Source organism: Aedes albopictus, chromosome 2, assembly GCF_035046485.1.
Source record: "Aedes albopictus strain Foshan chromosome 2, AalbF5, whole genome shotgun sequence".
In the NCBI taxonomy this organism is placed as follows: Eukaryota; Metazoa; Arthropoda; class Insecta; order Diptera; family Culicidae; genus Aedes; species Aedes albopictus.
In genome coordinates, this window is record NC_085137.1 from 221788155 (window position 1) to 221806779 (window position 18625).

The following is an 18625-nucleotide window of genomic DNA, read 5'->3' on the forward strand; positions in this document are numbered from 1 at the left end:
CATTACTGATTCGGTGTAACATCCTGCAGGTCCATGGAGCATAGCTCTGAAGAGAAGTTATTTTATATTATGCTCCCTGGACCTGTATGACGCTACACTGTATTAGTAGTGTGACAACAAACCATTGATAACGCTTGTAGATTTTCAGGTCTTCATTCGTGGAAGTTCTTGGAAAACCTCGATCATCTTTGAAAAATTATTTCTCTACAGAACTATGCTCCCTGGACCTGTAGGATGCTATACTGTATTAGTAATGTAACAACAATGCATTGATTACGCTTGTAGATCTTAAGGCCTTTACTCGTGGAAATTCTTGGAGGTCCTAGATTATCATTGGAAATTATGTCTCTACAGAACTATGCTCCCTGGACCTGCAGGACGCTACATTGTATCAGTAATGTGACAACAAAACATTGATAACGCTTGTAGATCTTCAGGTCTTTACTCGTGGAAGTTATTGGAGGATCTAGAACATCTTTGGAAATTAGTTCCTTACAGAAAAATAGTTCATGGACCTGTAGGATGTTACAACGTATCGTTAATATAACAACAAACCATTGATTACGTATATAGATCTTAAGGCCTTTACTCGTGGGAGTTCTTGGAGGACCTAGATTATCTTTGTAAAGTAGTTCTCTACAGAACCATGCTCCATGGATCTGTAGGATGTTACATCGTATCGTCATGTAAGAATAATCCATTGAGTACGCTTGTAGATCTTAAGGCCTTAACTCGCGGAAGCTCATGGAAGACTTCCCAAGTAACACAGAAAACATCTTTGGAAATAAAAATTCTCAAAGATGTTTTATAAATGTACTATAAGTGGATTCTCAAACAATCAATGTTATAAACAAGCTCTAATTGTGTTATTCGATAACAAACACAAAACCCAACCGCAGTCTTGCTCATGGGATCTATAAACGTATGGAATATGTTCGTTATACAATTATGCAACACAACTTAAGCAACAGGCATACAAGTTCTAAAAATATGTACGTTTTCACATTTAGCGGTTTCATTATCAATCATCACTTTTGATCACTTTGAAAAAAAAACACACTTTGACTTAGTAATCTGCCAATGCACCCAGCCTTTTGATCTCCGTAAGATCAAGTCAGCCAACGTAGTCCATTGAGCTGGTCCAGCGACATTCTGTACCTCCCAAAAGACCAGGTGACCAGGAACACTGCAAGCCAGCTCCGTACTTTTATCCCAAATGTGCCTACTATATCGGATACCACTGCATATGCGGTGTTCTGCCGGCAGTGTTTTGATGACCTTCCGACTCCAGTGAAGTATTGCTTATATTGAAACGGTAAACGCAAATTGTCCCGGCAGCTTTCAAGCTATAGAAGTAACCCTTCAAATTTGAACTGCACTGGGATCAATATGAGCGGAGCCGTCATTCATTGATCCCAGATTCTACACACGAAGAGCTCTTTTAATGAGCACTACCAACTTCCCTCAGTATTTTAGTATTTTATTCGGGTGGACTTTCGTGATTGGACGGATAATACCAATGATTAATTGACTAATTATTTGCGGTTACTCACTAGAAATTTCACAGAAACTAAAAAAAAAAATCTGACGAGGCAGCAGCGCGGTTGTTGACAAAACACATTTTGACGTTTTGATAGATTTGAGAGTCGCTACACAAATATGTTGTAATACAGTTTTTTAGCTGTTGCGTTGATTACTGCAAATCCAAATAATAACATATTTGTGTTTATGTTGGAAAGAAGCTATCAAGACGTATTATTAACGTTGATTAAAGATCTATAGCATTTAATTTCTGGGATTCTCTCTGAATGTAATCTTAACGCTATTTTAACTACGTTTTTACAATCCAAGAACAAGATTAGTGGAAATGTTTTTGTTTCTATGATAAATAATGTTGATTACAGTGCTGGCTAAAAATATGTAGATGCAAAATTCAAGTCAAGCAAGTTGACATTCATTTTCTTGCTTGGTGAGAACTATGAATAATTGTTTTTTTTAATGTAAATATGAAAATCTTAAATGAGCGATAATTAGTAATTCCAAGAGTTTTACGTCATATCTTCAATTCATACGCGTATAATCAAAATTTAAATTATTATCAACATCTTTGATCGGCACTGTGAGCTTCACGAAGTGTCCGCCATATTTTTTTCCTTCACGCGGATTAAAAAAAATCTTCAAACCAGGATTATTTCGTTGATTTTTGATATATTTTTTAATCCTTTCAATGGCGCTCAAATTATACAAAAGTAAAATCATTGGTTTCACAATAAATCTTCAACAGCATGGTGAAACATGATAACCACCTCTGTGCCTAAGCATTTCAGAATTTATTTTCCGAAAAGTAAATGGCCATTAACGTCATCAGTATCACTTATGAATCATTTTTTTTTTGGTGCACTTGGCAAGTGTAGATTATATTATTATTAGATTTTTTTTCGGAAAATTTCTTCGCTTCAAATATTGAGGTTCTTAAATAAGATATCGATTTGTTACAAAAAGATATTCTACAAGCTATATCGCTTTTAATTGCCTTAATTGTAACATATGAGTATGTTATGTAATATAAGTATTTTCTGCTAGTTGATTTATCTAAAATTAGCTTATTTTTAACTAAAGAATGTGATTGTATTATCTGAGTATTTTGTCAGTTTTGACGACAGACAAATAACTTGATTGTAACTGATGATTGATGATGCGTCAGGTGTGAACGACATAAATAGTATTATAAGTGTATCACAATACAACTTATATAACTTGTAAGATGTTTTATAAGCCGCCATTTTTTGCGCTGTTTTGATGTTATAAGTGTCTAAAATCAAGTTAATAATGCAAGAAAAATACAGCAGAGTATGTATTAAACGTTGAATTTTTACTATTATATAACAAGTGGTGTTACTTGGGTTAGCATATCTTTAGAAATGAACACTCTGGACTACAATGCTCAATGGACCTCTGGGATGTTACAACGCATCGGTAATGTAGCAAGAAACCATTAGCTATGTTTGTAGATCTTCAGGCCTTTACTAGCGGAAGTTATTCGAGATCAAAATTGGAGGTCGTGTTTGAAAATTATTTATTTACAGACCAATGCTCCGCTCCGTAGACCTGTAGGATGTTGCACAGTATCAGTAATGTAACAACAATCAATCGATTACGCTCATAGATATTAAAGCCTTTACTCGCAAAAGTTCTTGGGTGTTCTGGAACATCTTTCTCTACACCACCTTGCTCCACGGACCTGTAAGAGACTGTAAAACTTGATCCTTCACTTCGTCCGTCTAAACAGTCCTTAACACCTCAAAATATCCTCTGCGATCTTCCTTGTCCTCTTCCCCACTAACCCCTAGATTCAACCCTTACTACTACCCCCCTCCCTTTCCTTATTAACTCTAAAACAATCCTCGGATATCTGAAGGTGAGGACATTTCAAATATTATCAGATTTCCCTTAGTTTTTTTTTTACACGGGTTCCCGAATTAGCACGGTATTTTTTTACACGGATTCGAGAATTAACACGGTTTTTTACACGTTTTTTTTACACGGTACGTATCTCCAGTGTAAAAAAATACCTTAGGGTCGATTTCTTCACCTCGGCTTAACCAGTAAGCCAGGCTTACGTGTTGTCCAATAATATTTTTGAACACTCGGCTCCAGGACCATTGTGTATTGTTGATGCGGTTAATTATTTCATGCACTATTCCACCACCCATCACCAAACCATACACAAAAACACACCGGTCGGTGTCTGCACGGAAAAACTCAAACAGCTCCTCACACCCATAGGACGAACGGCAGCTAGCGCGGTCCTTTTACTTTTTCAACCAACACTACCGCACATCGCTGTTGTTGCATTGGAGGGGAAATTCCCCTACTTACAAGTAAATGGTCGGACACCAATTGGGGGAATATTTTGAGACTTTCAAATTCACGTTCCTTGACAGTTGTTTTTTTTTTCGGCATGATTCCTTTCCTGATTTGAGACATAATCAGGTTTTCCGGTTTCTTTTTCGGAGTTTTCGGATGCGGGGTCAGTTTCTTCAGGAGAATGGGTCTTTTCTGGACGATGGTCATCTCAGTTTGCAATGCGGGTCTTTAGAGGCTAGAACGGTCGTTTTTAAGTTTTGTTCGTTCGTTGTGTTTTGTAGTTACGTTTGCTGGTTTTCCCAAATTTTAGTTTTTAATGTTGTGGGTGGATTGTTAGCTGATTGTTACTGCCCGGAATAGAAAACCGGTCAGATGAGTAGTTTCGAATTGTTCGGTCGTCCGTTCTCAACGGGAGAAGAAATTCGCGAAAATCGAATGGAGTCACACGGTCATTTGAATATTTTTGGCGCAAATCGAACTGAATCGACTCTGCGGAAAATGTTGTCGTCAGAACCGTTTACCAACACGGATAAAACCCACCACTCGCCGACGTCATCGTCTTCGGCATTGTTCGGGGAAAATATATTGGAAAATTTCAGTTTACAACCCAACTTTCTCCGGCGGCAGCAGGCCCTCCAAGAGCAACATCATCGTAACAAACGAAAGCGCAAAGAATCATCGCTTTCGTCCTGTTCGTCGTCATCGTCGTTGTTGTCCTTGGTGTCGAGCTCGGAACGAAGACAAACGAGTGCGGTGTCGGGCGTGGCGGCGGTGGGTGGCGATGACGGGGAAAATCCTTTCGTTGTGGGTGGTCGTGAGGGCGCACGAAAAGAACAGTGTGCACAGCAGAAAAGTGAAAAGTCGTTGAGCTCGTCGTCGTTCAGATCAGCTGATTTGAATGAATGTTCGCCGTATGCCAGCCGAGGGACACGGGATAGCAGTGGCAACAACAGGTCGATGAGACAGCCGGAAGTGCAGGAGGAAGGCGGAGGCGGTGGCGATGACGAACATGATTCGCCACGGCGGAAACGACCGAAATACGACTACACACGTGATCAGATGTTCGAAGTAAATAGACTTTTATTATTCAGTTCAAGTGCTTTCGGTGTTTTGCTTTTGCTTCTGTTTTTTATTACTATTATTGCACGCCGTAGGAGTTTTTGCAGTATTTACCGCTTGTCTGGGACTGCTGTTGGCTTTCTATATGGAAAGGCATCGATATTGTGTTGTGACGTGTTGCACTTATTTGTTTACGTATATTCTTTCGTAATGCGTCGTCGCAGATTTTTCAACCGTGGGTGATTCGAACGTACGGCGATCGAGCGAAAACGAAAACCATCACCTTGAAGAAGCAAGCCCGGATTATTAAAGCTCTGAAGGGACAGGAGATGAACAACCCAGATAGTTCCAAGTTTCGATTCTGGGTGAAAACAAAAGGTAACACATTGTTATGCAATGCCAAGTATTGAGTTTTGTAGCCTTTGTTATTACCTGTACTCACTATAAAAGCAAGATTAATAATAGCATGCGATATGTCGAATGATTACGCCAAACTTGAAAAGCATCTGACCTTATAAAACGAGCTACCGCGAAATATTGAATGCGTTTAGAAAAAAAATCTTGCAAATCTACATTCTACCCACGGTGTGTTTATAGAGCAACTTTAAAACAAAAAAATAAGTAAGTCTGAAATTTTGCCTAATGATACTTTGGGCCATTCCCTTCAATTTGCTGGGTCGGTGGAAAACATCCATCGGGGGGTCTAGAACAAAAAAAAATTTTGAAGGTTTTTCATGCAAAAACTGTTAAAAGCGCATATTGTAAATTATTGCATCTCCTACAAATAGTCACAACTTTTTTGTCTTTGAAGATAGAACCATAAAAATTTCAGGCGTTTCGAAGTAGTATGCGTAGATGATTGTGTGAAAATTTCATTGAAATATGTTGAATGGTTTTCAAATAATACCAAAACTATCAAACGCATTCTAAAATACTAAGCTTAGTAGCAAAAGTCCAACAAAATATCTATATATTTTTTATATAATAATACATGAAAAATATTTAATTCTAAGCACCTTGAGTCATTATGATGGCGGTACTGTGAAAACTTGTTTTTCAAATGATGAACAGATACATAGTCAAATACATGAAAGGAAAACAAACACACACTGCCATTATGTAGCTTTTCAATAAAGTATTAATTATTCATTTCAAGAACGTGGTTTTACGTATACATGTTTATTTTTTCCATTTTTTAATGCTTAAGGTCTTATCTAAATATCAAATTGCAAGCGAAAGGCTTCGGGGGAGCGTGACCTAATAATTTGGATTACAAAAAAAACGGTTTGTTATTTTTTCGAAAGATATAGTTTTATATTGAAAATATTCTACTAGTAAACAACGCCATAACAATGATCAATCACTCTTCCTCATGCTTGGAGGTCTTAAATTACACAGAAAATATTTTTTAAATATGATATACAAATCGATAAGACTATTTAAGTCATTGTTATCGAATTGTTTATCCTAGGCTTTATGCTGAACAGCCTATTTTCATGATTAATGTAGAAACATTTTCAATAAATACTCCGTTCTTTCAACTATTCTTTCAGTACTTATTATCAGTTATTTGTTAATAAATGGTGGCATAAGCAATAAGCATCATATTACTATTGAATTCAAAGACAAACTTAAGTTTAGGTCTAGCTGCTATGTCAAATATCGTGGAATAATCCAGAAACTATGTTTAGTACCGTAAAGTTGCCTTTGATCGAATATTGCCCAACTGAATTCTGTTTTGAATTCAGTTCTCGTTATTGTGTTCTTCAATCAAGACAGTGTTTTAATGTAGACTCATACCCACAACTTCAATGTTATAATGAGGTCTTTAACAGAGTTTACTTGTTTTTATTGTTTGACTAAGGTGAAATACTATTTAATTTTGAGCTTGTAAACATTAGTTTCAAAATTATTTAGTTTCCTCAAAACAGAGATGTTTCCCAATCCTCGAGTGCTTTTCTTGGCTTACTAATTAACATTTCAATATTTTTTTGGGAAAGTCCGACGTGCTCAGCAATCATGATAATTGTGTTTATTATAGGATACGTAATAGAGGCATACTTGTACTTGTGAACATGTATACGCAAAACCACGTTCTTGAAATAAATAATTAATACTTTATTGAAAAGCTACATAATGGCAGTGTGTGTTTGTTTTCTTTTCATGCATTTGACTATGTATCTGTTCATCATTTGAAAAACAATTTTTCACAGTACCGCTCAAGGCTTAGAATTAAATATTTTTCATGTATTATTTTATAAAAAAAATATATATAGATATTTTGTTGGACTTTTGCTACTAAGCTTAGTATTTTAGAATGCGTTTGATAGTTTTGGTATTATTTGAAAACCATTCAACACATTTCAATGAAATTTTCACACAGTCATCTAAGCATACTACTTCGAAACGTCTGAAAATTTTATGGTTCATAGACAAAAAAGTTGTGACTATTTGTAGGAGATGCAATAATTTACAATATGCGCTTTTAACAGTTTTTGCATGAAAAACCTTCAAAAAAAATTTTTGCTCTAGACCCCCCGATGGATGATTTCCACCGACCCAGCAAATTGAAGGGAATGGCCCAAAGTATCATAGGGCAAAATTTCAGACTTACTTATTTTTTTATTATAAAGTTGTTCTACGCAACACACCGTGTACCGTTTAACTGATTACTTTGTATTTGAGTTGTAAACTTTTCATGCTTTATTTCTATACTTAACCTTCTAATACCCAATTCCGCCTTTAGACGGGGTGTAGTTCGAGCATTCTTGTGTTTTTCTTGCCTTGGCAATCAAAACTTTTATGTTTTTGGCTGGACTTTTCTGTATATCTCACAATGGTTTTGGTGTCTTTTGAACGTATAGTCGACTCTCTACATGTATGTCGATGTTCTGCATCTCGATATCTCTCCCTGTCTCGATAGTTTGGTCGGTCCCTGCAATCTGCATACATTTTACCTTTCTACAGGGGATAGACAAAATGATCGGGACAGGAAAAATTTTCACTTTTCAAAAAATGTTCAACTAGCTGTAACTTTTTAAAAAGTGCATCGAATATTCTCAAATTTAAGTTCATTAACTAGTTGTGTATCAGTGGTCAAAATTTGGGAAAGATCGAGCCATTTTCCACGAAGTTATAAATATTCTTGAAAAAGGTAAAATTATCCGACAGCCAACTTTGAGCTGTTATATCTCCAGATTTGAACCGATTGCAATGAAATTTTGACCATTTATGACTTATATAATGAACTCTAAAAAACATTTGACTTAACTAGAAATTTTTAACAAGAGAAAAAGTTATAGCGATTTTATTTTCTTCACGATTTTTTAGCAAATTGGTCTATTTTTAATATGTCTTCCATTACTTTTTCAATTTGTTGGCGGCTATGTTGTTACTTTCCTTCAAAACACATTTATATATAAGTCAATTAGAGGAGAATTAAATGAACTATGATTTGCATCTTAAATTTTGATACGATGTTGAAGTTTTGGATAATTTTGTGTTTTATTAGAAAAATAATCTAATCGCAATAATTTTCTTCCGTGTTAAGAATTTTAAGTTAAGTTAACGGTTTTTCATAGCTCATTATATAAGTCATAAATGGTCAAAATTTCATTGCATTCGGTTCATTGAATCCGGAGATATAACAGCTCAAAGTTGCCTATCGGATAATTTTACCTTTTCCAAGAATCTTTATAACTTCGTGGAGAATAGCCCGATCTTGACCACTGACACACAACTAGTTGATGAACTCACAGTAAAAATTTGAGAATATTTGATGCACTTTTTGAAAAGTTACAGCTAGTTGAACATTTTTTGAAAAGTGAAAATTTTGCCTGTCCCGATCATTTTGTCTATCCCCTGTACATGTCAATATCTCCTTATCTCGATATCTCTCTAGCTCGATGCGATCTTGCATGTTTATGATCCAGATTATCTTTCCATATGTCGATATGCCACTTTTTACAGGTTGCTAGATCTGTTTCTTAGGTGCATAACATTCTGGGAAGCAGGACTGTCAGATGTTTTATTGAAAAATCTGTATGAGTATTTTAGAAAAACTGTATCCTATACAAAATTATTTAAAAAAATCTGTATCCCATACGTTATTCGGTAGTTAAAAAATCTGTATTTCATACAAAACGCAATCTGTATGAATGATTCAAAATCTGTAAAATACATATAAATCTGTATATCTGGCAGCTCTGCTGGGAAGGCGAAGTGATATCTCTTTGTTGACGGTTTTTCCTAGTTACGGGCGATTTTTCAATCTAGTGTGCATTACAAATTGATTCTTGAATTTGATCTCCCCTTTCTCTATGGTCCCTTCAATATCGAGATGTAGAGAGTTAACTAGACGTGTGCGCCGCCGTGCCGCCGTCACCGTCGATTTTTCCACGCCGCCGCCGCTAGTTATATTGACCCGGCGCGCCGCTGATCATATTTTTACCAAGAATATTTTACCATGAATTCTTCTAGAAAAATTTCCATGCTTAAGAAACTCCTCCATAGATTATTTCAGAAATTTATCTGGTGAATCTTTCAGATCACTTACATCCATGGATTCCACACTTTCTAACAGCGTTTCATTTTTAGAAAATGAAGAGTTTCGAATTATATCAGGAATTGCTCCACGGATTCTTAAAAAAAAACCGAATGTTGCTTCAGAAATAGTTTGCTCTAAGTTCCTTCATAAATTTTCCAAAGAATTTCTATGGAGAACCTCCTAAAATGATTTATTTATAAGGAATTTTAAAGGACGTGAAATAATCACACTTTTCGGAACTCTTCCCACCTCAAAGCGTGGCGTAACTTGTGGACGTTCCCCCTTCAGAATTAACTCCAGGAATTATATTTACATAGTAATCCCAGGGTTTTTTTCAGGAATTTCTCCATCGGTTGCCTCGAAAAATCTTTCACGGCTTCTTCTATAAATTTCTTCACGGAGGGTTCTTTCAGTGATTTCTGCAAAAAAAAAAAACATATAGAGAATTCCGTAAGAAGCTTCTTCAGAAATTCCTGCAGGAGTTCTTCAGAAATTAGTCTAGGAGCTTTACAGGGATTCATTCTGAAGTTCCTTTATACATTCCTGTAGGAGTTCTTACAGAAATTAGTCCATGAGTTCCATTAGAGAATCTTATGTAAGGATCCGAGGATACCTCCAGAAGAATTCAGGGATTCCCCCCAGAAGTTTATTCAAGGATTCGTATAGAGGAGTTCTTTCTAAGGTTCCTTCAGGATATCCTTAGGGGATTCCTCGTAAAGTTCTAATAGGGATTCCTCCAGGAGTTTTTCCATTTATCGCTCCTGGGGTTCTTTCAGATTGTAGATTGAGATTGAGATTTTTCCAGGAGAACTCATGGATGCCTCCAGGAGTTACATCAGAGATTTTTGCCAAAGCTCATTCAGTAATTCCTACAGGAGTTCCTTCAGGGAATCTTGTAGGAGTTCCTTCAATAATTTCCTAAGGATTATAATCAGGTATATCTCCAGGATATTCTTGAAGTTTCTACAAGAATTCCTCCAGGATTATCTTCTGGAATTCCTCCAGGAATTCTTTAGAAGATTGCTCTTACAAATCCTTTCCCCTACCCGGAAAGATTCTCTTTGAGAGATTCCGCTGAAAATGCTTCGAGGATTCCACTTGGTATTCCAGGAATTCCAGGGGGAACTCCCGAAAGAACTTCGGTAGTTCTTTGGGGAGTTCCTCCTGGGATTCTCTTGTAATTTCTTCGCGGATTCCTCCTAAACTTCCTTGCTCCAAGAATTCCTCCTGGAATATCTTTGGAGATTCCTCCTTAAATTCTATTGAAAAATTCACCTGGATTTCTTTCGGGGGTTCCTCATGGAATTACTTCGGTGATTCTTCCAAGATATTCTTTCGGAGTTTCCTCCTATACTTCCTTTGAGTTCTCTTCCTTAAATTCTTTCGGGGATTTATCCTGATATTTTGTCGTGGATTTCTCCTGATATTCCTTCGGGGTTTCCTCCTGGATTTTTTAAAATGATTTCTTTTACAATTCCTACGGAGATTCCTCCTACAGTTCCTTCGGGAATTCCTCCTGAGATTTCTTCGGAGATTTCATCTGAACTTTCTATGGGGTTTCCTCTATGAATTCCTTTTGGAAATTCGTCGATTATTCCGCTTAGAAATCCTTTAAGGATTCCTCCAAGAATTCCTTCAGGGGTTCGCCCTGGGATTCCTGCAGAGATTTCTCCTGTTATTTCTTCGGGGATTTCTCCGGGAATTCCTTCAGGAAATCCTCCTGGACTTCCGTCGGGTATTCTTTCTGTACTTTCTTCAGCGATTCCTCCTGGATTCGGGGATTCCTCCTGGAATTAATACGAAGATTCCTCGTAGAATTCCTCCTAGAATTTCTTCAGGGATTCCTCCTGAAATTCTTTCGGAGATTTTTTCTTGAATTCTTTCGGAATTCCTTCGAAGATTCCTCCTAGACTTCTTTTGGGGATTTATCCTGTAATTCTTTCGGGGATTCCTCCTGGTATTCCGTCGGGGATTCCTCCTGAAATTTCTACGTGAGCTCCTCCTGGAAATACTTCGTAGTTTCCTCTTGGAATTCCTGTTGTGATTCCTCTTCGAATTTTTAAAGAGATTCCTTCTAGAATTCCTTCGGGGATCCCTCATGGAATTCCTCTGGGAATGCCACCTAGAATTCCTTCGGAGTTTCCTACTGGAACTCCTTGAAGATTTTCATCTGGAATTCTTTCGAGGATTCCTCTTGGAATTCCTTCGGTGATTCCTCCTAGAAATCTCTCAGGAATTTCTCCTGGAACTCATTAAGAGATACCCTTTGGATATTTTTCGTTGAATTCTCCTAGAAATCCTTTGGGGATCCTTGCTAGAATTCCCTTGGAATTTTCCACTGGACTGAGGAGTCCTGCTGGAATTTCTTGGTTCATTATTGCTGGAATTGCTGTGGGATTCGTGCTGGAGTTCTTTCGGAATTTCCTCTTGAAACTCTTGCGGCGGGGATTCCTCCTAAAATTCCTTCGAAGATCCTCTTCAAATTCATCCAGGGGTTCCTCATGGAATTTCTTCGAGGATTCCTCTAGGATTTTTTTTCGATAGTTCCTCCCAGAAATCTTTCGAGGAATCCTTCTCGCATTCCTATGCAAGTTGTTTCTGGAATTTCTTTGGGGATTCCTCCTGACTTCCTTCATAGATTCCTCCTGAAATTCTTTCGGGGATTCCTCTTGATATATATCACTTGATATATATATAATATATTCCGTCGTAGATTCCTCTGGGAATTCCTCCGGGATATCCTCTTAGAGTTCCTTCGGGGATTCCTGCTAGACTTCCTCCAAGATCCCCTCCTGAAATTTCTTCGGGTATTCCTCCTGATATTACTTCTCCTGGAATTACTTTGGAATTTCCTCTTGGGATTCCTATGGAGGAATACTCTTTGATTTTTTTGTAAATTCTTCCTGGAATTCCTTGAATTCTTCATGGAATTCCTCCAGGATTCCTCTTTAAATTCCTTTGAGGTTTCCTTCTTGATTCGGTGATTTTTTCTAGAGTTCCTTCGGGGATTCCTTCTTGAATTTCTTCGTGAATTCCTATGGGGATTCCTCTCGGAGCTCCTTCGGGGTTTTCTCTTGAGAAACCTTTGAGGATTCCGCTCGGAATTACTTCGGAGATTCCTCCCGGAATTTTCTGGGTGGTTCCTTCTGGGATATCTGCATGAATTTCTCCTGTAATTTCTTCGGAGTTTTCTCCAACAACCACTGCTTTTGGTTTATATTTAGGCCTGGTACCTGATACTGGATTTCGAATATTGAGCTCCATAGACGATGCCATCAGAAACCGATATCCACAGAAATTCGAGGATTTTATGAACTAAATAATATGCACTACCGAACATTTCTAAAATTGTATTCATACTATCTCATTCTGACAGGTTTCACTACATCAAAGCCGGAAGGATTTCAAGATATTTTCGCTTTCCATAATCAGGAAGAAAATGATGGCTGTCTACTATTTGCTCCGAATACGGCGGTTTGTGGTTAATTGTTAAGTTGGACAATGTAGATAACTAAAAATCCCGATTCATTTCAGGAAACCGATTCTCAGCCATTCAAAAAGGTGGCTGTTGTTGAAAACTTTTTCAACATCATTTACGGCGTGCACGTTTCGTTGGGCAGTCGTTCAAGTCGACACGCTGGACAAAAACGAACGTACAGAACGGTAACTATAACATTCCAATTAGCTTCCCATGTCGTTTCGATTTCAATTAACGTCGTCCACAATCTTCAGATTACAGAAACGTATGCATTTCTACCGCGGGAAGCGGTAACAAAGTTCCTGTCCCTGTGCAGCCAATGTTCCAAAGCGTTGAGACCCCATTCGCCAGCCAAAACGGAGCGGACCGAAAGCCCGCTAACGACGAAGACTGATGAATCTTTCGATGATAGGGAAACCAAGGAATGTTCCCTACCCAAAAGAGTTTCCAGTCCGCAATCTTTGTTACCGAATAGTTTTAGTGATGGTAGTTCAAGTTTCGATAGATTAAATAGCGAAGAAGTTTATTCAAAGTTGATAGACTATTACAAAGTGCAAAACGGTGAACGGGACGGTGCGATGTACTATCAGTTGCTGAAAACATTCTACGATAATGCAACGAAGAAGAACGGAGGTGGTGCGGTGGGTGAAAGGGTGGCCAAGGAAGTAGAGAAACAGGAAGAACCGGTGGTGGATTTGACCGGAACGCCAGAGTCTGATAAGACGTCTGTGGCCAATTCCCGATATGTGAGTAAAAGTGCCTCGAATGAAAACTGTGTCTTTGCTGAAAATGGAAAACTGCCTGATGGGGAGATGGTTTCGGTTGGTATCGAAGATAGGGAACGTTCGTTCAATGAAGGAGACCAATCGTCGAAAGAATTGATAGTGTGTGAGGCTGGTGATGTGAGTGAAAAAATCAAACTAAACAGTACTCATGACGATGATTCCGAAGATAGTGACAGTGATAGTGATATTGATGGGAATGATTCGAGACCGATTACTTCCACCTATTTGGACCTGACCAGGAGTATGGGTGTAACGGACGACGACGCATTGAATATGGTGAGTAGTCTTAAAATGTTCTTGGGATTTATGTTGCAATATATATTCTATAAGGTATGGTGACAATGAGATACTTTTTCATATTTTCTGAAAATTTTAGCATACCGTAGATATAATTGAAGAAAGAGCGGGCAAAATTAGATTCATGGCTAGGTAAAAAAAATCAAGTGAGTAAGAGCTAACTTTATTCCTAGCCAACTTCCTTAGAAAACTATGATATTCGCAGCAGTGGTATGACTGGAATTTTTGCAAAGAAACAGAAACGTCCGTAAAGCAGGATTATGTCCTCACTATCATTTCTCCAACAGAATAAAGTGTAGTATTTCGTGCAGGTGCTCAATGCTCTCTTTTGGAAGTTCAACTGGGAGCTCGTCCTGTCCAGCATCCTTACAATTCTATCTGCCGCTATTTTCATAATCTCCACTCGTCTTGAGGCTCCACATTTTCATGTCGTCGCTGATGTGCATTCTATTCGTAGGTCTGGAAGTACTATTTCTGTCTAGTAGTTATCATTGCTTTATATGTCAGCCAGTTACTTTCCTGGTAGTAGAAAACAGTGTTTTTTTTTAATCTGAATGTTTTAGACACTTCCATGAAATGTCCGCATGTCATTCTGTTTCATACTGTTTTGTGCTACAAAAATTACTTCTACTTTTAACAACATTTAGGCCGATTTCAATAATTCTAGTTTCGGATTCTGATATCATTCTTCTTACCCGTTATCCCTTGGTACTCTACTCTTTATAAAACCTATTCTTGGGTTGTTTTTAATTCACATGCAGCTGTGGTTTGCCGTTTTGAATGGCTTTCACCGATCTTTAAGGTTGTCGTTTACGTTGATTCCAATTATTCAACACAGCTAGAAAAATCATGTAGTTTTAGGTGTCCTGAACAAATCTTGGAATTCTTCCAAGAACTTCAGGATTTTTTTCAGTAGGAATAAAAAAGAATATTCCTGATGATGAACTTGAGCTTGTTAGTAGAATACCTGTAAGTAAAAAAACTCACCGTCGTTGGGGGTGCGAATGGGTGAAAAATGGATACTTCCACATTCATTGTTTAATAACCTTTGTTTCTTTGAGTGAAAAAGTCCTTCGGTTACTGAAATGTGATCTTTGGTAATGCATGCACAAATGATGAAAAAATATTTGAAGTTTGTCAATTTTCTTTAAAACTGCAAGTGTATGAAAAATGACCCATTCTCACTCGGAAGGGTGAGAACGGGTAAAGGGAATCGTACTTGTTCCGTATCGACAACAAAGCAAGTTAATAAAATTCTGGTCAAGGTTGATACTACTACCAATACTATATTATATGATGAATATGAGTTTGAGATTCTTAAAAGTATCAATCCACCTAAAAGTGTGATGTTTCATAGAGCCTTAAAAATGGCCTTATTTTGAAGCTTTTTTCGTTGATTTATCAAAAATTTACCAATTGCTCTAGAAACCAAATTTTTCGGCAGGAACGGCTGGCAACTCAAGCAACTCCTGCTGCGATTCTTCCAGCAATTTCTCTTAGAACTCTTCCAAAAGTTCTCACTGTGGTATCTTCAGGAATTCTACTAGGGCAGTTCTTCCGGAAAATTTCCCTGGGATTAAAAAAAAAGATTCCTTCGGTGAATCTTCCAGAAATTTCTTCAAGGGTATATCCAGGACTTCCCCGCAGAGGTTCTTCCAGAAATTCCACAGGGGATTTCTCCAAGAACTTCTATTGGCTTTCCTCCATGAATTCCAGATGGAATTCTTCAAGCAATTCCCATTAGGACTTCTTCAGAAATACTTCTATGAATTTCTCCTGGCAAACTTACTTGCTGCAATACTTACGAGAAATCTTCCTGAGATTCCTCCAAAAACTCCTCCTGCGAATCCATCAAGGATTCCTTCAGTATATTTCTACCGATTCTTTCAAGGAGAACTGTAGGTATTCCTTCAGGCATTTGTTGGAGGAACTTCCCTTAGGATAACCCCGGCATTCCTGATTCTATGATTTCTCTAGAAATAACTTCTATGATACCTCCCGGGATTTTAGGAATTCCTACAGATATTCCAGCTGGGATTCCTTAAGCAATTCCTGCGGGTTTTCCAGCTATTCTTCCTGCATAAATTCTAACCTTGGTACTTGAGAAACTATGCTTGTTACTGGTATAAATATTTGTTTAATGTGGTGTAAGACAGAATAATTGTTTAATGCGGTATAAGTTTATTATTCGTGCGTTCTTTGTGTTGTATGTTTTATTTCAACTTGTATATATTCCCATAACTTGATGCACATTTATAGGGTTCTGGAAAAATAGAGGCCCATGAAATGCAACCCCACTTTGATTGCCAACTTTCAGGCCATTTCGGGCAGCGGTAAAGTACTAGAGATATAAACCTTTCAACTCAAGTATCGAACCCCGAAACGGGATGCCCGATTAGGATAAGTTTTCCTAGACAAAACCAAGCTATGAATACAGCAACAAATGCTGTGAACTAAAAGGTAAACTGTCAACTAAAATACAATTCCAGAATGACTGATGGACCAAAACCAATACATGGAACCTCGTCATCCTGTTATCGGAAGAAGCTATCCATCTGGATAACAGGGCACATTCATGTTCTGTGTTGTGCTGTGTAAATTTGTGATGTTTCTCGTTTGTGCATTTGTAAGGTTCAGTGTATCGTGATATGTTAATCCTTCTGAAATAATTAATTTTCTATTATTTTGTTACATGCTACGGATTCTTCTAGAGCTTTTTCCTCTTTTTTTGCAGGGATCTTTCCATAGGCAGTCTTCCTGGAATTATTGCAGAAATTCCTTTGGATGTTCTACTACGGATTTCTCCAAGGACTCATCCAGGAATTCCTCCAGAGATTTTGTCCAAAGATTCCTTCGGAAATTCCTCATGGAATTCCTGCAGAAACTCAATTTGGCCTTCCTCCAAGAATACCTCATACCTCAAACAACTCCAATACCTCCAGAAATTCTTCTAGTGATTCCTTTACGAATTTATCCTAGCATTGTGGCTGGAATTTTCACGGGAAATTTTCCTGAGATTCCTTCAGAAATTCCTCCTGGGATTACTTCAGGGCATTCTGATTAGATTCTTCCAGAATATCTTTACTGGTTCTTGTAGGGACTTCTCTAGGTATTCCCAGTTTTTTTTCTTTGGATTCCCCCAGGCATTCCTGATATGGTTTCTCTAGAAATTCCTGTATAGTTTCATCCAGCAATTTCTCCTAGGATTTCATCTGAGATTTTTACAATGATACATCTTAGGATCCTTCTAAGAATACCTCCTGAGATTTTTCTGTGATTTCTTCAGAAGCTCTCCGGTGATTCTTCAGGAATTTTTATCCAAGGATTCTCTCATAAATTTCTAATAAGATTTCTCCAGGAACTCCTCTTGGCCTTCCTCCAGGAATTTCAGCTGGATTTCCCAAGCTATTCCTGCTGTGGTTCTTCCAGAAATTCCTCCTACGACTCCTCCAGAAATTCTTACTGTCATACCTCCCGGAATTCTTGAAGGAATTCTTTCCTGGGTTTTCTCCAAATATTTATCATTGTATTCCTCCATGAACTCTTCTTGACTTTTATCCAGCAACTCCTCCTGGGATTCCATATGCGATTCCTGCTGCTTCTAATGTTTCATGAATGCCTCCTAGGTCTTCTCCAGAAATTCTGGAGGAACATCCCTCTAGGAATTTCTCCTGGCATTCTTGCTGGGATTCTTTTAGGCAGTTTTCCTGAGATACTTCCAGAAATGCCTTTGATTCTTCCAGGGATTTTTCAAAAGCCTCATTCGGCCGTTGAACTATACCCGCAGAAGTTTGTATGTCTGCTTTGCGAACGCGGCCATCCTTTCCAGGATAAACGCGGACCACCTTCCCTCTTGTCCAACTGTTCCGGATGTTATCTTGTATTATGATCACCAGATCACCGACTTCCAAGGTTCTGACATTGCCGAACCATTTGGTTTGCCTCGAGATAACCGGTAAGTATTCTTGGATCCACCGGGCCCAAAACCGATCCAACATCGAGCGTGCCAGATTCCAGTTTGATCGTAACGCCATGCAAGGGTCCGCTGCTGACACTGCTGGTTGATGTACACCGGAAGAACTCAAGAGCAAGAAATGGTTCGGAGTTAGGGCTTCCTGCTCCGGATTCTCCAACGCCATATATGTTAGTGGGCGAGTGTTCACCATACCCTCTACCTCTGCTAATACCGTCATCAATGTTTCGTCGTCCGGATTTCTGCTCACCCCTGTGGAATTTAGAGCCGCTTTGACGGACCGAACAAGCCTTTCCCAGGCACCTCCCATATGCGGTGCATAAGGAGGATTGAATTTCCACTGCGTCGTTGCGTTCGTAAAAGTTCCCGCAAGAGAGTCATTGATGACGGCGATCTCTTCTTGAAGTTCCCGACTGGCTCCTTGGAAGTTCGTGCCTTGGTCGGAATAAATTTCGGTCGGTGCTCCTCTACGCGCAATGAAGCGCCGGATGGCCAGTTTACAAGCCTCAGTGGAAAGACTCATAGTTAACTCCAAATGTATCGCACGAACCGTCAAGCATGTGAAGAGTGCTACCCATCGTTTTGCATTGCTTCGGCCAATCCTCACTGTAATTGGCCCG

The 18625-nt window shown here is 38.4% G+C and overlaps 1 protein-coding gene across 5 annotated transcripts in view; it reads left to right on the plus strand.

Annotated features, from left to right (window-relative positions):
- Positions 1–4077: 4077 nt before the first annotated feature.
- Positions 4078–18625, plus strand: part of LOC109411260 (nucleolar protein 4) — a 217872-nt gene continuing 203324 nt past the window's right edge. The window contains exons 1-5 of one of the 5 annotated variants that reach the window (XM_062851178.1): positions 4078–4935; positions 5151–5304; positions 12849–12946; positions 13007–13135; positions 13205–14011. In XM_062851178.1, coding sequence (XP_062707162.1) covers positions 4240–4935; positions 5151–5304; positions 12849–12946; positions 13007–13135; positions 13205–14011 — 1884 coding nt within the window. In that variant the 5' untranslated portion in view covers positions 4078–4239. The remainder of the gene's footprint in view (positions 4936–5150; positions 5305–12848; positions 12947–13006; positions 13136–13204; positions 14012–18625) is intronic. The other 4 variants (XM_062851177.1, XM_062851181.1, XM_062851179.1 and 1 more) reach the window with 4 other exon arrangements.